Consider the following 23,601-nt stretch of genomic DNA (forward strand, 5'->3'; position numbering starts at 1 on the left):
AGTGTAGAAGTTTGTATACAGTTATGTACCGGTTGTTTCCTCCTGCTTTGGGTGCTTGCTTTGTTTGTCCCTTTCTGAGATTTCTTCTGCTGTGATTAAAGATCCATATGTCCCATGGGGACATCCAAATTCTAAATTACCTACTCTAAAGTGTCTTTTGGGTAGGCAGAGGGAGGTGTTTACCCTTAGGTGACTTACCAGAAGCCACAAAGGAAACAAAAAAGTGAATTCTCAGAATCACAGATTGGCTGAGGTTGGGAGAGACCTTGGGATGCCATCTAATCCAACCCCTCACCCTGCTCATACAGGGTTACCTGATGTCCGCAGCTGGGCACAGTACTCTAGGTGTGGCCTTGCCAGTGCTGAATAGGAGGGAAGATCACCGCTTGTCCTAATATAGCCCAGGATACCATTAGCCTTTGCCCCTAGGACACGTTGCTGACTCAATTGGCATTTTCTGGTACCAAATCCTGTGCCCTTTTGGGACATCTTTTCCATGCAAACTCAGGTTCTGTCTGGAGAATCCCTATTTTCTGTCAGCTTTCTGCATGCACTGAGTGGTCTTCAAAGGTCCACACGTGTTCGCTGTGCTGCTTTTGATGTGGCACATTATGATACATAATGTGCTGCTTTACTGCATGGTTGATAAAGCATAATTGATTCTTGATAGCATTGCTAACACTACTTCAGCATGTTGTCAGAGCTGGTAACTCCTGTCAGTCAGTTACTGGCAAAAGGTGATTGATTAGCTTTTGTTAAGTGGAGGCAGTCACAGCCGTTGAAGTGTCTGTGTAACTCACTGTTCACTGTGTCTGGTGTCCCTGCTTGAGTTTGTCAATCTTTGAGTAGGACTGAACAATAGAAAAGGAGAGGTCCCAAGGTAAAGGGGAGAACCAGATATTTTGGTAACCGCTATAAGCAACACATCACTGCTGCATCAGAAGTGATCTCCTTAGGAGACAGGAGAGAAGTCTTAGAATTTGCTTGTGTATGTCTTCATAATATTTGAAACAAGGGCGACTGCTGTTGCCCCTGATAATTCTGCTACATGCTATTCCTAGAGGTCCTGAGTAATTCATCAAGTCTTCAGCATCATCTAAAATTACTTGTGTTCAGAATAAAAGGCATGAGAAAACATATTGATTTTGACAGCAAGGGTCAGCAAATCGTAACTGAAATGACATATCTCGTGAAAAAAAGAATTGAACACATTTACCAGTCTTTTCTAATTATTAGATTCCTATTATATACACAGTAGGTCATCTTGACCTTCTTTAGAAGTCTTGACATTGTTATTGACATGTTCATTTAGTGATTGCATAAATTTACAGCATTATTTCAGCTCATATTCTGGTGTGAAAGTATAACGGCCTTCTGCCTTCCTACCTATTTTTGTTGAGTCACTTTCATAATGTCTTCTGGAAGAGAAAGATCAGGCATTTCATCTATCCAACTAAATGCTTGTAGTAATCATGAACAGAAAAATAATAATCTGAAGAATATAAATATTTTACTGTAAATTGGTGTTTTCCTGCTCTTGATAACCACTTTTGGCAAGTGTTTTCAGGGTAGGTATATCAGTGCTTATATCAGTATTAGGTATATCAGTATTAAGTACATGGGATATACATGGCTCTTCTTGTATCTTAAACCTGGATCACATTTACAGCATTAGCCGTCCCTAATAAGGATGCTCTCTTCCCTGTAACATGCTCAGATGTCAGTTCGAAGTAACAGAAGCAGTTTTTCTTAGAGAGATTTGGAGTAAAACATTTTACTTAGGGAGGGTTTCTTCCATGTGTTTCCCTGAAGCTTGGTTCTTAGGTTATATCTGCCTGCAGAGAATGGGGAGATTTTGACCAGGAGCTGCCAAGCTGTGATCCTGAGGTCCCTTCTCTTCTGTGTGGACATTCTGCCTGTCCTTTCACCTGGGGCTTGTCCCCAGCTCATGCAACCCTGCTATCAAGCACCCTGTAGGAGAATCGGCACCCACACGGAATACACAGTGGTTTTGAGAAGCATTTCAAATTATCTGAGAGCACAAACAGTTATGTAGTTTATTTGCATAATTAGATGTCTAATTAATGTAATATTTTACAGATGCACTGTAAGTCATGGAGTAAGCAAAAATTAATCTTGTTCTGTGTTACTGCTCATTGCCTTCTTTTGAATGTACTGCATAATGCCAGCCACATGAAAACTGGTAAGAAACAATTCTGTTTGAATTATATAAGGACAGGAGAGAAAACAGAGGTAAAAGCTGTGTTTAGATCAGATATACCAGAAGGCCTGCTAGGATGGTATATTAGGCTTGTGCCTAAATACCTGACTGGTGATGCCCACTTATGAGGCTGTGGGACTGACTGTGCTGGGGTGATGATCAGACTAGCTGCATTTAGTGAAAAGGGTCCCTCTCTTGTTTCAGAGAGCTCTTGGGCATCATCAAGATCTATGGTACAGATCGGTATTGCCAGAGTTAACTTAATTAAAAAAGGGCTTATTTATAGCTCTTTGTGTGACTATCTTATCTGATTTAAAGCAAATCTGTAGGTGCTTTTGACAAGGGCAGTAGTGACAGGACAAGGGAGAATAGTTTTAACCTGGCAGAGGGAAAATTGAGATTAGACATTAGGAAGAAGTTCTTCCCTGTGAGGGTGCTGAGGCGCTGGCACAGGGTGCCCAGAGAAGCTGTGGCTGCCCCATTCCTGGCAGTGTTCAAGGCCAGGTTGGACACAGGGGCTTGGAGCAACCTGCTCTAGTGGAAGGTGTCCCTGCCTGTGGCAGGGGGTTGGAACTGGATGAGCTTTAACGTCCCTTCCCACCCAAACCATTCCATGAAGAGTGACAGGTTCATATTTTGACTAAAGATGTCTAAGGAGGCACCTGAGCCTAAGGAAAGATGTTGTTTTCCAGAATTGCCTGTGCCAACTGGTGCTCTCCCTGAATCATGGGTATGATCCCTTCTGCCTGTCAGTCCCCTGCTGCTAGAGGTTTTCAGCCCTTGTTGCAGTCAGTGATGGAGATATATCTATACCAGGTCATCTCAAAGTGAGCCTTATTAGCTCAGCTGAACCCCAATACTGATGCTTGGCTGCTTTGCCTGCAGAGAGCTAAGGAATATCCCCATTGGGTTCTGCTAGCAGAGGTGAGGTGGTGCCAGCCCCTGCAGCTGGGGAGGGACAGCATCTGGTGCTGGGGCCAGTTGGCGATGGTGGTGGGTACTGCCTTTGCACTGGGAACTAGTTAGTGCTAGGGACTTCTGTCTGCAGTGAGAACTGCAGCAGTCTGGTGTTTAGTCTGTATAATGTGTTTTCCTTTACATAGCTATATATATTTTATATATGTGTGTGTGTTTGTGAAATCTGCGATCTGTCTCTGCTACCTTTTGTACTTAGTTATTGAACCTTTGAAGAAAAAACTATGAAAGGTTTTTCTTAGTTCCATTTTAAGCTTGCAGCGATAAAAGAAATTCCAGTCATAATTGATAATTGCTTTCACTTAAGAATGGGAATAAATAATAAACATGTAACATGCAATAGCGTTTTGACGTACTGTAATTAGGTTGAAAAGTGATAAAAGAGAAACCTGAATAAAATCTTTCTATTGATTTTCTTCTTATGTTATCTTTGAAGTTACCTAATTTTTCAGAGAGCTTTTAAAATTACTTACGTGGATTGATTCACAATGGAAATTTGCTTCCATACTAGATTATTGTAATTAATTATAAAATTGAGTTTAACCTGTCTAGGTTGTCAATATCTAAAGACAAATATTAGAACTAATGAAGTCAAGGAAAGATTAGTCCTGGATCTTGGGGATGTCGTGGGGGAGGAGGAGAGCTATCATTGCCTCTCAGGTGCTGGTTTTATTCCAGCTTTATAAATCATTACCACTTCTCTTTTCACCTTGGGAAATATATATTCAAATTGAACAAAAATGTTTAGAAAATCCTAACAAAATAGACAAAGTTATTGCCTTATGTCTGCTTAAAAGATTTTTACAAGTGGAGATAAGCTGTGGATAGTTGGATATCTTGACCAGTGTATGCAATTTTAAAAGCCAGTGAGAGCAAAAAATAATATCATTGTAATTTATGGTGAAAATTTGTTTAGATACAAGATGAATAGCATTCTTGAAATGCCTGATACTGTGTAAGGTATTTACTTATTTTACTTTCTTCCAGGAATTCTCAGCTGCTATCCCTGTGAACAAAGCCTGTATGTATGTATTCACATGCAGGCTTCATGGCATACCCAGTTGATTGGCTCAGTACAGATGACCAAACCAATATTTCTGAACAATGTTGTGGTATAAGCCCCCATCATTTGCCTTTTGAATTTGGGAGAAGGGCTTGTAGCATTTAATTCAAGTAGCTGCTGCAGAATTTGAGCACTGTGTGTGCTCATTGTTGATACCTGAAAGGATGTCTCTTCTGCTGCAGACAGAATCATAGAATCACAGACTGGTTTGGGTTAGAAGGGAACTTAAAGCTCATCCAGTTCCAACCCCCTGCCACGGGCAGGGACACCTTCCACTAGAGCAGGTTGCTCCAAGCCCCTGTGTCCAACCTGGCCTTGAACACTGCCAGGGATGGGGCAGCCACAGCTTTTCTGGGCACCCTGTGCCAGGGCCTCAACCCCTCTTCCTAATGTCTAATGGCTTACATGTTATCAAATGTGCCCCTACTCATCTTTTGAGCACTGAAAATGAGTGTTTTGCAACAATACTATAGTAATAGGTGACAGCCACTCTCAAGGAGAGGATTCTGTATTTACATAATGAACTTAACAAGATAACTGTTGGTGTCTTGTGCCATCAGTAATGAAGTGATAAAGGTCCCTTCCCTAACCCAAAGGAAATGAGATCTCAGAGTAAACCTGCAATGCTCAAAATTCAAAACTGGGTTCCCTGTAACTCAGTGTCCTGCTTCCCTCACTTCAAACTTGGCAGCTACGATCAGCAAACTCCAATTGTGATTTGAACAGTGGTTGTGGCACTATGTGTGCTATGGGGTATGGCTGCGCCGATGCATGTGCAGCCATCAGGATCTGGAGCTGAGGGCTGTAATTTCTCAGAGGTGTTCACCCAGATGCTGGGTTTCTTCAGAGCTGAATAGGGTTAAAGATGGAGGGAGGTAAGGGAGAGGATTTGCTGGAAAACATGTCAGCATTTAAATAACTCAAAGTCCAATCAGTAGAAAAAACTTCTCATTACAAAAATCAAAGAAAATTACTGTTCTGAAGCAGTGAAAAGGTCTCCTGCTTTAGAGAGATAATGTTCTCTCGGCATCCAGAAGGGCATGACATTTTTCCCTTGTTTGATTATATTAGGTATATTAAACATGACCTCGATGTTTAAGGTTGCTCAAGCTGCAAGAGTTCAAAAGATTTTTGGATGAGATTTCTTCAATTTATTTTATTAAGCCTCTGCTATAATTGTAAATAGTCATTCTTTTAAAGAACAAATAGTAAGAGGTCAAATATTACATATTTATGATTCTGTATTTCATTACAAAGAGAATTTCACAGGAGAAGAAATGTAGCTATGGTAGTTAGATATTTAAGAATCATTGGTGTGTAAGTAAAAAGGCTTTAATTCGAAGAAAAGTGTATAGAAAAGTGTATAGAAAAAGTATTCTGAATGTTGATTCAGAACATAATGAAGTATGAAGAATACTAGTTTTTGGCTCTAGGTGTTCATGTTTAGAAGACAGGTTTGATTAAATATCATCAAAGAGATGAAGAATGGCTTCAGTGTTGTTATAGTTAAGGACAGATGATTTTCTATCACTGTAATTTAAGATTGGCAGGCTTATTTTTAAGTTTAAAAATCATAGAAATAAATGAGCTTAGTCATTCTTTATGGGTACTAAAATTTGAATTTAGGAAAACAGTAATATTATTATTATTAATAGTAATAATAAAACAATACCCCTATATGCCCTTATAAAAAGTCTCTCTCTAGCTCTCTTGTAGATCACTTTTAGGTACTGGAAGGCTTCTATAAAATCTGGAGTAGAACTGGTTAAAATTTTCCACTAAGAAATATTTTTTTCCTTAAAATACTGTGGTTTTGTTTGATATGCAGGAAACGATTATTACTGGTTAGAAAGAAAACCCCACAGTCAAGGTTTGGCATAGAAAATACTGACACTTCCGCAATTTAAAGAGTCATTTTATTTCTATGGTATCAAAAATACAAATCAAAACAAAGTGTGTGTTTTCATTTGGATGCTTAAACTATTGATTCGCTACAAAAATGATGACTCTAAATCTCTTTGAAAGTTCTCACAGGAAAACCAAACAACTTGGAGTTCTTCATCGCTTACATATATGAGAACCAGATTGCCTTTCTAGCCTCCCTGGTGTAGTTGGATAAAACTCTCTTAAATCCATAGTGACTGAATTTGAGGTGTATTTAATTTGAAGACATGAACTTCAGTGACATGATGCAATCTAAGATGGCTTTTGCAGAAACCTATGCTGGGAATTTGGGTCTCCATGCTGCAGGAGACCTGGGGCACAGGAGGGAGAGCATCCTGTGGAGGAATGTGGTCCTGCTGTGCTATACCCTCTGTCCACCTCCAAAGGGTTCAAAAGGCATTTTTGTTGATATTTTCATTTGCATAGAGTGGGGTTTTTTCCCTTTCAGAAGTTTAGAAGGGACTGAAGCAGATGCTTCATAAGGTTGTGTTTTAAACCAGTGCTGTGTTAGTCCCTGGTGAGACCAGAAAAATATACACAGTGCATGTTGTTGAGTGAGGCAGCTGGCTCCCACTCTGATATGTCAGGATTAATCCAGTATGTTCTCATTCAATTGCTACAGTTTTAAGTTCTTCACAGCACATTATACTAGAGCAGGCCATAACTCATACAACTAAAGCTGACCCTCCAACCTTTCATGTTTGATTGACCTTTCTTTTTTTCCAGAGGAAAGTGCCTTGGCTTTACATAGCAGTAGTTTTCCTGGAGGAAATGGGCTAAGGTAGAGAAAATTGTCCTATACTTGTGCTGACATATACAACATAGTGGTGCAAAGGGGCAGAGAAAATTCTTTTGAAGTCATCTGTAGTCTGAAATATTCAGCTGATTGGCAGTTGTGACTCAGTAAGGGTTTAAAAAATGCAGGAAAATGCACAGACCAGCAAGAATCCATCTCACCCTGGTTGTAATGGAAAATGGAAGAAGGGATACCAAATACAGTGTCGTGTGGAATGATGGATTCTGTGTGATTAAGGTCTCTGGTAGTACCATCCCCACAGTAGGATTTCCTTTGTCTTCTTTTTGTGTTTGCTTGAGGATTTAAGTGTAGGTGGAAACATTACAGATTACTTATTTGTGGATTAGAAAGGGGAGAGATTTGTCTTACTATTGTCACTTACAGCTGTTACAGCAAATAAATGTAGCAGGATGCAGGAGCAGTTTCAGCTCCACAGTGCACAAAGGATAAACACAACCTTGCTTTCTCCTCATCTTGTGTTGAATCCCCTATGAGGAGCTTTGGGAAGGGCAATAAGGGCAAATGGCTGTGTGATATTAGTGTGCTGAACCCAGGATCCAAGGCACTGATGATTCTCTGGGCTGGAAATTCTCTTTTCATTCTGTTTTGTCCAAGAAAAGACTTTCTGGGCAGTGATTTGTTGATGCTGACTTCTTTCGCTCATTCCTTTATTTTAAGAGAGCATTGTCTTGTTAAAGGCTGGAAGACTCAGTTGTCTTCTGATTACAAGCCCCTTCAAACACCACATAGACTCTGTTCTCTCCATACAGGGCAGATGTTGCACCAAAATGTGTATACATTCAAACTCCAGGTATGTTTCTAAATAAAAGTTTGGTTTGGCAACACTTCCATCAGTCACTATTTCAGCCTCTTCTCATGTGTGCTATAGTCCAGGTATCCAGTCACAAACCCATGACTGTTGGCTTCCTGGTAGCAGTGCTCTTTGCACTGCCTTCTACGTTGGTCATTCTTATGCAGGGGACTGGTTTCCAGGTCCTGGTAAGAAGAATCCTTTCTTTCTCTCGCCCAGACACCTTCTCTTGCAGTAAACACCGACCACAAGGCACAAACAGACCTTTGGGCAATTGTAAGTCACGAAATCTCCATTCAAATCCAGTTTTCCTTTCCCTTCCTTTCATACAGGTCGATAAAGTGTGTGGACAACCCAAACAGCAAGAAGGGAACCTGTCATCAGACAATATAGTGCCAGTGAAGGAAGCGACTGCTGACACCCAGACATTTGTGATGGCTCACGCTAGTCTGAACAATAGAAGAAGGTAACCCTAAGCAACAGTTGCTTTGAAATAAACTCTCTGCCTCACAGTTTGTGTTAATGGTTCCTTGCATCATAGTGGTTAAGCCAGAGCCAGAGTTCTGTCACCTTGCCTGTGTGTTACCCAGCCATTGCCATCACTGATAGTTACACAGATGTCTTTGTGGTATTTCACTGCAAGTCTCTCCAAGAAAAGCTTTTTACAGGCCAGACTTGATGTCATTACTTAGCACCAAGGTGTTCATTACTTCCAGAAACTTCCAGTGAAAATGATGAAAGCTTTTGTTCCACAAAGTCTGAGTAATTTCCACAGTTGAGTCTCAATTACTTAAAATACAACTGCCCAGGTCTTTAAGGACTTGAGCTTATACAGGGGCAGAGGTGGGAAGGAGAAAGGGGTGAAAAGGAAAGACACAGAGTCAGTCCCCCATTTCAGAGGGCTGGGGAGGAGTAATGAGATCCCTGGCAATCTCCTTGATTTGTTACACAACAAAACCAGAGCAGATGCATTTATGTTTAGGCTTCTTGTGTCCATCTTGGCTTCTGTTCTTCAGTTGCTTGCCATTTGAGACACTAGACGGCTGAATTGCTGCCACTGTCCTGGCATGAGTGTCTCTGCTCCCAGGTCTCCTAGTCTTTCTTTCACTTTCCCTCATGTAGCTCATGTTCACTTTCCTCGTTGTAAGTGGGGAGGGACGAATGTCTTTGCAGTCCCACTCATGACGCATGAGTAGATGTCAGAGTTAACTGACCATAAAATCACAATGACATATTTCTGGCTAACATGTTGTTCTCTGTAACACCAGCATTAATCTGGAACAACTTCAGCAAAGTGAGTGGGATCGTGCTGGGCTTACGCCTCTATCTAAAAGCAGTATCTAATCTGTCCAGGGGGTCCATTTTATCTCCGTGTTGGATAGGTGCATGACAGACAGCAATATTAAAATTTACATAGCCTGGATTCTGGGGTTTGAGTGTTTTAGATGAGATTTTTATCCATTTCTATCTTGATTTTCATCTAAGCTTGCATGAATGAAACAAACACTGCTTTGAAAGGTAAAAGTAATAGCAGCAATATAAGTTTTTTGAGTGATAGTGGTATTTTTATCCCTTTGTAACTGTTTTTAAAGACACAGAGCCCTAGGCCATTTTCTGTGTAACTCCTTGACTTCGCTTGGACTTACACACAAGCAAAAAGGCAGAATTGCCAACCTATGAACAGGTAACCTCTTAAAAAGATGCAATTTGGTGGCTTTAACGGCATGACAGCAGTTCTTTCTCACCTGGGGATCTGCTCCTTCCCCTTCCCAACCATCTAGAATTATTTGGATATTGACCTGTGAGACCTGTAGATGGAAAAGAAAACATATTAAAACTAATATACTGTAAATTAGACAGTTCCCCCAAATTGGTTTGCGCTCTGAAAGTTCATCTATCAAAAAAATCTAAACTAAACCCATCCTTACATAGCATCAAACATTACTGAAATAGTGTTATAGGTATTATGGAGACCTTATCCACCAAAAATGAATGATGGAGCCATGCCATAATTAATAACAGGAGATTATTTCCAAATTTCCCATAACTTCCTATAAACCTCATGGCATGAAGCTTGTACTTTGCTTCTTGGGAACTAATGAAACAGTAAATAGAGTGAAAAACACAGTGATTGGCTACATCACTGTGTTGTTTCTCATCCAGCATTTAATCAAATGTGATAGCAATAAAAAGTAATCTTGGGTAATGAAACTTTAAAATGAATGGGTGAAAACATTCCTGCAGTGGGTTGTGTAAAATGCACTGAGTGACAGATAACTGCTACAGGGGATCTGAATTAAGGGAGTAATTACGTGAGAATCTTTTTTGGTGCCATTCCTTCTGGCGATGTAAAAAAGGAAGAACAATAATGTCAGCTGTCTGTCAGTTTAGGTACAAAGTCACACAGGGACAGGGCCTGACTGGGTGAGTCTGTTGGTCTGTGTAGTAGGCATGCCTCCAAATGATCCTTAATTCAAGGGGGACATGGAACATGACTCCTGCCTTTTAGAATAAAGAAAGAAAAAGAGAAGGAATGAGCCAGCACTCCCCAAGTGAACAGAAAAGCTGTGATGTATTCCCTTAATGTGTCAGAGTATTCCTAAGCAAAAAGAGAAGAACCAGGAGAAACCACAATAAAGTGGCCTCGCATCTCTTCTGTAGTACCTGCTTAGAGGTACTGACCCTTAAAAACCTAGTGCCAAACAGCTTATTACCTACATATGTATGCATGCTCCTTTGCAAGGCTGGTTACAAAGTCAAGCTCCATTTCCAAAGAGTCCAAGAATGTCTGGTTTCAGCTCTTCAGTAAAGCCAAGGCTGCTGGTGCAGTTGAAAAGTGGGATGGCGAAGATGGTGTCTCTTTGCCTGACATCTGTCTTCTGGGTGTGTGTTTCTGAGTCTGGCTGGAGGCTGTCCTCCTCACCCTCCGCTGTTCTGCACAGCATGGTCCTGCATGGTCCCTGAATTCACACAGCAACTGAATCCTCTCTCGTGGAAGTTGAACCTTTTTTTCTCTCCTCTGACTCTCATGGGTTCCTGGGATATTTCCCATCTATTTTTCTTTTCCACTGCATTCCATTCCTGCATATTTTTTGTTACACAACACTGTGTCAGGGACAATAGTGTAAAAAGCTGAAACTGGAATAAATGATCTTGTAGGAAACCTTTTCCTCTGGTTAAGCTGAAAAGCATAGATTTGATTATTAATTTTTTTTTCCATTGCACAATTTTATTCAGTGATTAACTAAAACTGGCAGCATTGCTGCTGCAGTCATTTTGTTTAATGTGGAGGTTCCGATAACATGTAGTAGAGATGACAAGAAAATTGAAACCATACAATGGTACAGAGAATGTACATGGCATGTACAGAATTTCAATCAGTGGAATGTTACTGCTGAGTTCAGCACAAAGTACTATTCTGGTCAGGGTCTGGTCTCCTACCAAAGCTGAATACCTGTCTTTTAGAATGTCTGCTGCATGTAATATTTCAAACCACTAAGCATAGACTAGTTACAGATCTGTATATAAAACCATGTGATGTTTAACAAACAACTGTAACATAGAATCAGCTAGGTTGGAAAAAACCTTTAAGATCATGAAGTCCAACCTCTGCCCCAGGACTGATATTACATGCCTAATTGGAGGAAAAAGGCTTTGAAACGATATTTCGTTGGGATTTCTTTGATATAGTGTGAACTTACGGATCTATCTTGAAATAAACATTTTTAGTTGCTTTGGGAATATTTGAAGTTAATAGCATCTATTTATTTTAAATTAACTATCTGTTGAGTCAGGCATCATGTTATTTTCTTAGAATTTGCATATTAAAGTGGTAGAACAAAACAGATTATTAATGCCAGATGTAAATTAACTTACTGTGGAAACGAACCAAACGTTTCTGACTGAATGGCCAAAGCAGAAGTTCCAGCAGCTCCAGATTTTCTCTGTTAAAAATGCTTATTTCCTTTTTTGACTGGCTTTGTTGGAATCACTGCTTCAGTGGTAGCAGGTGACACTCACCCGATGCTCACTGCAGATCATAGAATCATAGAGTCATAGAATAGTTTGGGTTGGAAGGGACCTCATAGCAGCCTTCTCTAGGCTGAACAGACCCAATTTTCTCAGCCTGTTTTCGTATGGGAGGTGCTCCAGCCCCTGATCATCCTTGTGACCCTCCTCTGGACTTTCTGCAACAATTCCATGTCGTTCTTATGTTGGGGACACCAGAACTGTACGCAGTTTCCACTGGCATGATTTGACAGCACATCCTCTCTTTCTTTATACATGAGACCTCTGTTCTCATCTATAAAGAAATGGCAACAGCTAGAGTAATGCCTGCAAATGGGTTCAACAATACTTGCCCATCCAGTTAACTCTTACTGCAGAGAGTAAGGACCACCTTCAGCACTTCTGAGGACACCCAGATGTTGGCAGCTCAGCCATCACCCTTTCTGGGAGCTAGCAGCAGGGCTGGCCACAGGAGAGGGGAGAGACTTTTTAGCTGGGCCTGTTATGGTAGGATGAGGTGTGATGGTTTTAAACTAAAAGAGAGGAGTCAGGCTGGACATGAGGAGAAAATTCTTTACAATGAGGGTGCTGAGGCGCTGGTTCAGGGTGCCCTGAGAAGCCGTGGTTGCCCCATCCCTGCAGTGTTCAAGGGCAGGTTGGACACAGGGGCTTGGAGCAACCTGGTCTAGTGGAAGGTGTCCCTGCCCATGGCAGGGGCTTGGAACTGGATGAGCATTAAGGTCCTTTCAAACCCAAACCAGTCTGTGATTCTATGATAAAATTGCATCATGACGTTAATGTTAAAGGCAATGTTTAATGTTAAGGAAGGGGCCTCAGGATATCAGTGCCAGAAAATGCATTTGCAGTAAATAACTACCACGGTTATTTCCACAGTTCTTCCTCCAGTCTAGGGTTAGAGCCTGTGTCTCCTGTTTTGCAAAGTTGGTTTGGGTTTTTTTTCAGTGGTGCAATGTGACCAGAACTGAATAGCAAAAAATACCTGTATTTACATTATTCATTAAGAGACAGCAAATTGCGCATTGTACCAGAAAATGAGTGCTGCTCCTTCATATTCCCCTTCCTATGGTTTTCAATCTAAACTGTTTGCCATTGTTTTCTTGTATAGCTTCATATATTTACAGTTCTTCCATTTGTTATCAGTTGTAGTTAATTTAAGTACCACTGAATTTCTATTCAGATTTTTGCTCTGTGTGCTGCATCTGTAATTGTCCCCTGATTTGAAAAGGATCAGCAGAAACAATCTCAGTCATATTTTGTTATTTTTTTCCCAGTATTGCATTGTCATTTTTAATTGTGTCTATACTTTGGAAAAAATCTCATGATAATTTTCCTCCTTATTTGTTTTCTTATGTTATCCTATGCATGTGCTTGATGACCTTTCTTCCAAATAATTTTTACTTTTTTTCTCTTTTGTTTCTCATTTTCTTGTCCTCATTTGCCTGAATTCCTGCTTCTCCCCTACTCCCCAACCTCTCCTGGTTGATGCTTATTCTCCCCGGCCTATTCCAGTTCTCTGCCTCTGAAAGCTTCAAAGAATGACAAATCAAGAAGTTTGAAAAAAGTCTCTCGGTAAGAACGAAACCAAGGTGACATACTTTGTTGTCTCTACACTTAGCTCCTCTCCATTGTAAGCTGCTGCTTCAGCTGTAATCTAGGAATTGGTGAACTTCTGATCACCGCTTTTATACTGCGGGACACTGTGTTTCTACCCTGGTCTGTTTAGTTTAATACTGATGAAAAGTAAGTATTGTCACTCTTTAAGAGTAGGACACAGAATTCTGCATTTGCTAAGATGCTGCTTTGAACTGTCAGAGCCCCACTCTGCTGAAAATACAAAGGAGTTTAAGCCTCTTGGGGTGAGCTGAGACAAGCTTTAGACTCTTAAAAAGGTGCTCTTTTTCTCTTTCAAAGAAAACTGCATTTTAGAATCTTTAAAATCTTTAGCATGTGTGTTATAGAATCATAGAATAGTTAGGTGTCACCTCTCATAACTGATGCTCCCAGGCTGTTCTACCTGGTAAGTGGCCTTTCTGGGTCTAGCTTTACTCTAGGAAGACTTAGAGCTCATATTTATAAGTTAGTGGTCAAGTCATAGAAATGCTGATTCCCTCATTGTAAGCCCCAAAATTCCTGCTTTTTTCTTTGCTGAAAACAACAGCTTTCCTGCACTAATTCCTTAACACCATGTGATTAATCTATCATGATGGGAGAGCTGGGGCGGCCATGAGGGAAGAGTAGGAGCGGCCATGAGGGGAGAACAGGGGCAGCCAGGAGGGGAGAGCAGGAGCGGCCATGAGGCAAGAGCAGGGGCGGCCATGAGAGGAGTGCAGGGGCAGCCGTGAGGGAAGAGCAGGGGCGGTTGTGAGGGAAGAGCAGGGGCGGCCCTGAGGGGAGAGCAGGGGCGGCCCTGAGGGAAGAGCAGGAGCGGCCATGAGGGGAGAGCAGGGGCGGCCATGAGGGGAGAACAGGGGCGGCGATGAGGGGAGAGCAGGAGCGGCCATGAGGGGAGAGCAGGGGCGGCCATGAGGGGAGAACAGGGGCGGCCGTGAGGAGACAACAGGGGCGGCCATGAGAGGAGAGCAGGGGGCGGCCATGAGGGTAGATCTTGAGGGGAGATGTGGGGTGGCCATGAGGGGTTGGGGCAGCAGCTACACAGCGTGGGTCACTATGGGGAGATGAGGGGTGGCTGCGAGTGGAGAGCGTGAGGGGAGATCAGTTTGCCCTCAGTGACATGGTTTAGTGGCTTGGCAGTCCTGGGGTTAACAGTTGGACTCAATGATCTTAAAGGTCTTTTCCAACCTAGTTCATTCTATGATTAACCGGAATGAGTCCTTTGGCCTTCCCAATGGGGCTGCTGAGGGACTTCCAAGGCAAGCAGGTCACTCTGTGAACTCAGTTTGCCTGCATCTTGTTCTCAGTATCCTTCACATCTTACACCAAACAGGAGCTTCTAAAGCTGTGTAGGCAGGGTAATTTCTCATTCTGAAATGCTCTCAACTCTGTGCTGAATTAAAATTTGGTTTGTTACAGTTGATTTTTATGGCTACTTCAGCCACATATATATTATAGGTATAATCAGAGCATACAAGAGGCAGCAGTTTGCCCACAAGGCATCTTTCCATACACACATGGTCAGAAATGGGGTGTTTATACTGGCCAGGACTTCTGGTTATTCCCCAGTGCAGCAGACGCAGCCTCCTCTTCACAGGTGAGGTGCCAGGCAGGACGAGAGAGAAGTTTCTTTCTAATAAGAATGTGCCATGGACAGTGATGATGAGGAGGAATTGGCCCCATTCCTGTAAGGATGATGTTTTCTCTTGATTTTTTAATCTGTTTATAGAGAAACAGCAGGTGTAGACTCTTTTTCAGATTTTGTGTGAGTTGTGTTGATGTAATTTGTTAAAGCCACCGTTTGCGTGTAATTATTTGTATGAAGACTGGACAAGTAAGACTGGGTGAGACATAGGAGTAGGAATACGTTAGAAATTAATCAACTTGGGTGACTTAATTCTGTAAGGCTTCTAAACTCTAAATCTTGTGGAGGGTTAAATTGATGGGGGCTTAAACCATAAGTTTACTGTTCTGTTGTTAAATGTATTCTTCCTACATTACAGAGAGTTCATCAATTACATGAAGCGATCCCGAACCTTTTATGCCTCTATAGCAGAACGGCTGTGTGATGGAGACCTGGTGATGAGAGACAGCTCAACCTGCTGGAATGGAGAGGATGTTGTAGAAAGGTAAAGTTACAAGTAAAAGTTTTCTGTAACGCTGTCTTCATATCCTTCAGATGGTTCAGAAGCATTCTGAGACACTGTTGTCATCGTAAGTTTCTCCTTCACAATGAAACTCTGCTTAATTGAGCAAGGCTTTTGCGAAAATAAAAGGTTGTTTATGTTGAGGTTTAGGTATCCATATTAAATACAGTGGAACACTTCCTTGCTTTGTAGAGCCCCTTCTTTTCATTATAGAGAGGCAGTTCTTTTATTGTAGAGAGATCTTGCCCTCTAAAGCTCAGTTAGCAAGCAGTACCTCGGTGACTGACTGGAGGTCCTTTCCAGTCTGCTCTTTATGGGCTTATTAGTGCAGAGCTGAACATCATGTTCGGCCATAATTATAAAATATGCAGCTCTTCCTGCAAAAGAAAACAGTGACAAGACCTGACATTTCTTTTCAATTTGTGACACAGACTTTGATTAACAACTCGTTTTGAATTGAGCAGTTCTGCAGGAATTCTTACATAGTAACCATTAATAAATGCACTGTTCTGTGCTGCTAGAGCAGCTAGAAGATCTGTAGGGTAAAAAGATCTTTCTAGTTTGTCAGATACCTTTTTCCCCCTCTGTATTTTATCACAGTCTTTCCCATCACCCTTTAGAATCCAGACTGAAAATACACTTGCACCCTCCATGAGCTAAACTTCTCACTGCCATTTCTCTTGCTCTTGTATAACCTGAGGCAACATTGCCCTGAGGAGAAAAAAAAGATATTCAGAATACAACTGTATCTGTTACAATCACTGTCAAAGTAGACATCAGTTTTTGCAGTGAGAGCAGGTTGGAAGTGTGCCGGTGAGTGTTTTCCACAAATGTCTATTTGTCAAACCGTAGATATTCGATGGGATTATGTTGGCTTTCATGATGTTTCTTTTTGAAGTCTATTTTGTTGTCTGTAGCAGTTGTAAAAGGTAAAGTTCTGGCATTCTGTTTTCTTGCTTTAAAACAATTTTCTTGATTGAAACTTAGGGAATCATTCCAATGTGGAACAGCGATGTTACAATTATAGGCTGTCTCATTAAAGGGAGTTCTGGCTCCCACACAGTTCTGCTTAGATGTCTCATGTGTAAGTAACTTCAGCTTAATTCCATCCGAGATGTTCAGATATAAACACGTCTGACACATTCAAAGACGACTTTAAAGTTTAATATTTCAATGTATATTGGCATTAAAAATTAATTGTAGAATCATATATTTGAAGATTTTGGCAAAAAGGCAGTATTCTAAATATTAATGCACAGTGATTTAAATTTATTAAAGTTTTCACTGTAAAAGTAATAGAGAGGAAATGGGGAGAATATCAGTATTTCTAATCAGTTTTCCCACTTCAGAGTCCCTTTTGCTGGTAACATATTGCTGGATTCACAGTTAATTTTGAGAACTAACAGTTTTCCGGCCAAAAATAAAACAAGAAATGCATTTTATATATCAATTCTCTGCACAACAACAACAAAATTGTTTTATTTTTTATGCTATTTTGCAGGAATTAGAACTATAAAGACCATCTGTAAGCATGGCTTAAGACACTGTAATATTTGTCATTTTTCTGTCTACCCTTTTTTTCGTCTGTCCTTGAGCTATAACCATTTCTAAATTGGAACGCATATATAGAAGTTGGATTAGGAGATAAAAATTAGCTTCATTTGGAGCAGGGAAAGAAAAAGCTTTGTGAAAATTAATCTAGGGAATTTTATGTTTGTTGCCTCTCAGTTTCAAGAGGAAATTTCCCGAGTTTCCAAATGAAATGATCTTTTACTTATTGCCGGTTAGCTTGATCTGAAATTGTATCCGTGATGGCAGAAGAAGTAGAAAGACTCAGCTGGTCAGGCATAGCTTTCTATTGCACAGATGAAGATTCCATCATCATTCCCAGTGTGTCTCTTTAGGAGCATGTAGATGGGTAGATTTTACCTGGAATGGGTTTCTCTGAGTGTGGCAGACTGTGATTGGTATTGCATTAAAGCATTTGACACAGGCTCATTTCTCCAAATCTGCCTTGGTTTTGTACTGCTATGAGAAGTTAAAAGGTAGCAAACCCATGTTCATATTACTGAAGTATACAGGTTTGACGCATAGTACCCTGATTTAGCAGGGAAGGAGATTCTTTTACAGCAGCTGCTTTTCAGATTGGAATCATTTTCTCAGGGTATTCAGGTGTAATATTTGGGGGTTAAAAACTTGCATATAAAAATAGCTTTTAGACCAGATGACTGGGAATCTAAGAGAAGGGTGTTTTGTAACACCCAGTAGGAACCCACACTTCTTGTCCTTCCTTCTCTCCTTTTGTACTTTGCTTGTTTTTCTTGGAATTTTGTGTGAAGTGGAGGGATTAGGGGACACCTGTCCACAGGCTTGAGCAGAATCATGTCATGGGCTGTTAGGCTCCCAGGGCCTGTGCAAGCTGCCTGAGAAAGGAAGTGGCAAATCACAGTGACTTCCTTTTCTCAAACTGTTTTCCTTTAGAGACTTGCAGTTTTTATGAGTTTAGCACTTTCATTGTCCCCTTTCTCCTTTCCTTAGGATCCAGCAAGCAGCCATCTGGACATGGAAGACAGAGATAATTATTTAGCCTTAGCATGCTTGAAAAGCACTTAGCTTCTATTACACTTGTGCCAGGAGTGTAAACAATTTCTGGAGATACTGTAAGTTGTAAAATGCTATATTTTTTGCAATATTTTTCAGGTTTTAGGGTATTTTCCAGGGATTGCAGTATTTTTGTTGGTATAGGGAGTTTTGGATGTGTTTGTTTGTTTGTTTTAAATCCTGTAGAATAAACCAAATACTCTAGGTTGGAAGTGACTCTTTCAGATACAAATTTGCCCAGTCTTACCCTTCAGAATGATGCAGAGCTCTGCCAGGCTTCAAATGGCACACTCTGTGTCCTCCTGTCAGGATGCTTGAGGAGGAAGTGTTAAAGTTCATTGCCATGCAAGCAGGTAAATGTTAGTAAGGCTGCTAATGACCTCCTGCACAGCCCCCATCAGCCATAGGGAGGATTGGCGGCAATGGTTAATAGCTACCCCTCATCACATGTAAACTCGTCATGTGGCCAGGGTACCCCAGTCTGGGGACTTTCTGCTTGCCACCTGCAGTATCAAGCAAGTTGTACTAGGACAAGAACAAAAAGTAGGCAATATTTATACAGGTACAGTTGAAACCCTTTACTTCAACATTGGTGATGTCTGAAATTTAGGCAGCCGGCCCCGGGTTATGGCGAGTACTTGGAACAGCTGAAGTGAGCATGGAAACCAAACCAAAGATGAAGATAGCTCAATGTTTTTCTTATTTAGGTCTGCTGCTAGCCAGCTGTCTATGTGAATAAAGCCTCCTGATGAACTCAAACTTGATGACACAGGTTTGAATTTGCCCCATGTTCTTCTAGTGTCTGTCTTGTAAAATGAACAGTGGCTGCTCTGAGAATATGTGTGTTATTTGTATGTGCAGGTCTGATGTATTCAAAGATAGAATGGGATAATTTGTGGTAAATCTTGCCCTTTGATGTGAGGAAGCAGAAATCTGGAGTTAGGCTGATCAGGAGGAGAATATTCACTTTCTCTGGGCTACTTCAGGTGTGTGGGGATTTTGTGTTCTACTATCTGAAATGGTCTCTTCCCCGCTCATGAAGGAAAATCAGTTAAACAGCAGCAAAGGACAGCAGTGGGCCCTGTTCCCCCAGGTCACATTTGTCAAATGGGAAAATAAATCCTGCAATTTTGGTCATTGAAAATTAGACATTTTGTGGAAGTGAAGACAGAAGGATTTCATCTAGAAACTGTTTACCTTTCCGTCATAAACAGACATACTTTATCTGCTCTATAAAATATATCCCTGTGAGTTTGGTCAGATTGAGAGGGATGGATCAAAACTGACTCTGTAAGCCATGCAGTGCCAATGCCAGGCCACAGAATATGATGGAAAGAGGAAGAGTTATAAGGAGATCGATGAAGTAGTGTAGGTAGGAGGTATGTGGAGGCCAGGTGTGTATAACATGAGGTAATGGGAGTAGTACATAGCTGGTTTCTTTCCAACATCTCTGGACCAAGAGGGTGATGAGCTGACTGGAGTAATCTTTGCTGAGATATCCTGTTCTAGAGCTCCCACCATCAGGCAGCAAAGACCGAGCATCCTTGAATGGAGACATTCAAGGCCAGGCTGGATGTGGTTCTGGGCAACCTGATCTAGCTGAAGGTATCCCTGCTTATTGCAGCAGGGTCGGACTAGATGAGCCTTGAAGATCCAATCCAAACTGTTCTATGGTTCTATGATCTCTGTCAGCAGTAGCACTGCAGGAAAAGCACAGAGGCTTTATTCATTTCTGTGGGATACTCTGGATTTCTGCTTGATTGCCGAGAAAGAAGTTTCTAGAATTAGAGCTTTGGGATTGATCATAACGAAGAATGGAAAAGCCAGTAAGTTTAATGTGCTGATTCTACTCTCTCCTGCTTTATTTGGGGGCATTTTGCAAATTATGGTACAGTTGCATGAATTAAAAATATATATTCTTAGATCCATAGTTGCCTTTAGCTTGGAAGGGAGCTCAGGAGGTCTCTGGTGCAACTTCCTGCTCAAAGCTGGAGCTGCTACGCGATCAGGTCAGGTTCCTGTGTGCTTTATCCAGTATGGTCTTGAAAAACCTCCAGTGATGGAGACAGCATGAGCTGTCTGGGTGACTTGTTCCACTTCTTGACTGTCCTCATGATGCAGAAGTTCTTCCTTACATCCAGTCAGAATCTCTCTAATTTCAAATTTTATCTGCTGTTTCTTGCCCTGCCACCTTGTGCTGTGGAGCATTTGCAAACCTGAAGCTCTTGAAGGCCATGTTGACAGCAAACTAACAAGTGTTAGCATTTAGCAGACTCTTAACAGCTGTCAGATGCATTGAGAGACACAGCAACCAGCATTATTTTCTGTTTTTACAAGGTGAGAGACTTCACTGATGATGGAAAGAAGCAATTATATTATAAATGCAAAGCATCATGCACAGGATGAGATTAGAATGTTCTTAATCCTAGTCACTAGCCTGTAGTACTTAGATAAAATACTTATGATATGAATAGTGCCACCGCAGAGGACTGCACTAGTTTTTAAAAGATGCTTACAAAGCAAAGTCCATGTAACTAAGAAAGCATAGGAATATAAGAAATAAATGTCTCAGTAAGGGTAGAATACTTCTCCTTGTTTCTAATAGGAATAAATTCCATTTCAGTTCAGTTTTAGAGAGGGTTTCTTAAAAACATGTTAGGTGGCTTTCAGTGATGAACATAAAATATGGTCCAAATGACTTTGTGAAAGTGAAGCTGTTCCATTGCAATTCGCCAGTACTAGCCAACAGCACAATAATTGGTTAGCATTGGCTGGTTTGTATGCATGTAACCTGTATCAAGTGATTTCTAATGAAATGGAAGCACACATTCAAACAACAAGCTGTGTTCAATCTGCAGGAGTTATTAAAATGCCATATAATAATGCCTAGATTTTTTTCCCCTGCAAGATCACAGGGGCCAACACAGTAAACTGATACTAATTTGAAGGAATTACATATTTAGTGCCAGAAAGGACGTCACTAAAGCCTCTCCTGGGGGTTATGGGAATATACATATGTAGAAAGGAATGTCTTCTGTGGTGATTTGAGATTAGTGCTGCATAGGATCCTGTGGTTAGACTACTCTTCTGCATCTAATTCTGACACTATGAAAATGGTGAGCTGTTACATCTTTAATCACATGAGAGAGGAGAGAGAACTATCTAACAATGAACAGACATGTTACAGTGCCAGTAAATAGTTAGCAGAGAACTTTCTAGCTGTATTTATTTGATGACAGTTTTAACTAAAACACAGAGTGGGGGAAAACAGAATCAGGAGTACTGCTTACTGCGTGTGAAAGTGCACCTAAATGAATTTCAGTGCTGTAAATGCTTTTTGACCACGCAGACAATAGGAAGGGATGATTGTCTTCTGTTACACATCGCTAGACTTCTCCAGCTGTTGAGATTACATTATAGTTCATTGCTGATTACCACAGTAGTTATTTTTCTCCACAAACTGGGTAGATTTACTTTTTCAGTCAAGGACCCTTTCTAATATTGCACAAGACTAAGCTGTCAGGCCCAAGCTTTCAGCCCCAGCTTTCTGTTCAGTCAGAAGGACAACCGTTATCCTTTTGGGACCTTCTGCAGCACTGTGTTAATAGAACCAGGATACATAACTGAAAAGTAAGTGGTCATGAAATACCTTATATGTGTCCCATACTACTTGTGAGTAAGGTACCTTGTCTGCTGGAGAAGAGCTATCAAAATCAGAAAGAACATGTTCCACAGTCCCTGTACTGTATAGTGAGCCCTGATAGCTTTTGAATTCCAGAACTTTTTTAAAATGAAAGATTGTCCCTAAAGCAATTCTGATGCTGCAACCAATTGGTGTAGCTTTGTAAGTTCAGTTTTTACTGTGGAGTATGCATGCAGTTTTAGATTAGACATTAGGAAAGAAGTTCTTCCCTGTGAGGGTGCTGAGGTGCTGGCACAGGGTGCCCAGAGAAGCTGTGGCTGCCCCATCCCTGGCAGTGTTCAAGGCCGGGTTGGACACAGGGGCTTGGAGCAACCTGCTCTAGTGGAAGGTGTCCCTGCCTGTGGCAGGGGGTTGGACCTGGATGAGCTTTAAGGTCCCTTCCAACCCAAACCAGTCTGTGATTCTATGCAGTATGGATATGAGCAACAACACAGGCTGGATCAAAGCCACATGCTGAAAACAGGTATTGTTTTACACACTACATATGTATACAACTTTTCTCCTTACACTATAAAAGAAACTTTACAAGAGAACATAATTACTTTTAGTAGCAAGCCCTCCCTCCTTTCCCCCTCCATTGTGCAAAACAGCCACTGGAGGGAAGAAATGATTGCATGCGTGCCCATATACATCTGCAGCATTGTATTAAAGCTGCTTCTTGTGGAGTGCATTTACTTAAGGATTTTCTCTTAAGTAGTAGAATCCTGACTAAACAAGGAAAGAATTATTTGCTTCTGGATTGTATGACTTATGAAAATTTATGTTTGGGGTTGCAAATATCGACTCTAGTTTCTATTGTTGAGGAAAGATTTATTAGTTTGGTCAGAAATGTAAGAAATGGTCAACAGTGTTGATCAGAAAACATGTTTTCTGGTGAGGCTTTCTAGTAGGAATACAGACTCTTTAAGTCTCTTCCCTCCTCACCAAAAATCTTGAAAAGGTCAAGACATGTCTTCACTATGACCCGCACTGAAATTGGATAAAGACAAGTGACAAAGTCAGTGGTGTTTATACACACCAGCTAACTCCTGAATACCTGTGACAGACCATTTGTCATCTCCACTGATCTTTGTAATTTAAACTGATAAGTCTATGTGCTTAAAGACTTGATTTTTGTTGTTGTTGTTGTCTGTCTGTTTTGTGGGTGTTTTTATGAAGTGATCAAGGAAAGACAATTTTAAGGATTTCAGTCCTGGAAAGTATTAATAGGTTCATCTCAGTGTAGACATTGCATTAAATGTAAGTATGTGCCAGCTGTTGGAGAAAATTTGACACCAAAAAGGAGCAACATGTTGAATTATCCAGCACTAACTACAGATAAGAAGCTAATATGAGTCAGGAGGTGAGTTTTGTACGAAGGTACAGAAATAGGAGAGACAGAGAAAGGCAGTAGCAAGCATGTAGGTTTTTCATGTGGTACAAAAAGAGCACAAGAAGCCTGATTCAACACTTGAGTAACTGCTCACACAAGAAGCCTGATTCAACACTTGAGTAACAGCTCACACAAGGTCTGTTTATGAAGTTTGATAGAATGATCTGTGGTCCTCAATTCCCTTGGACTGGACCGCGGTGGAGTTTGGATGACTGAGTTGTTGTTACTTAACTTGGTGCACGTTGTGCCTGAACTCCTGGTAGGCAGCAGGTTTGTCTTTAAAGCTTTAGTTTTCTGTTTTTTGTTTTAAAACGGTGTGTTAGCTGTG

At 41.0% G+C, this 23,601-nt stretch overlaps 1 protein-coding gene across 2 annotated transcripts in view; it reads left to right on the top strand.

Moving 5' to 3' along the window:
- Positions 1-23,601, top strand: part of LOC115611973 (glypican-5-like) — a 331,669-nt gene that overhangs the window by 99,846 nt on the left and 208,222 nt on the right. Inside the window, exons 4-6 of one of the 2 annotated variants that reach the window (XM_030495717.1) lie at positions 8,143-8,276; positions 13,349-13,408; positions 15,454-15,579. In XM_030495717.1, the coding sequence (XP_030351577.1) occupies positions 8,143-8,276; positions 13,349-13,408; positions 15,454-15,579 (320 nt within the window). The remainder of the gene's footprint in view (positions 1-8,142; positions 8,277-13,348; positions 13,409-15,453; positions 15,580-23,601) is intronic. The other variant, XM_030495718.1, reaches the window with a different exon arrangement.

Source organism: Strigops habroptila, chromosome 8, assembly GCF_004027225.2.
Source record: "Strigops habroptila isolate Jane chromosome 8, bStrHab1.2.pri, whole genome shotgun sequence".
Classification (NCBI taxonomy): domain Eukaryota; kingdom Metazoa; phylum Chordata; class Aves; order Psittaciformes; family Psittacidae; genus Strigops; species Strigops habroptila.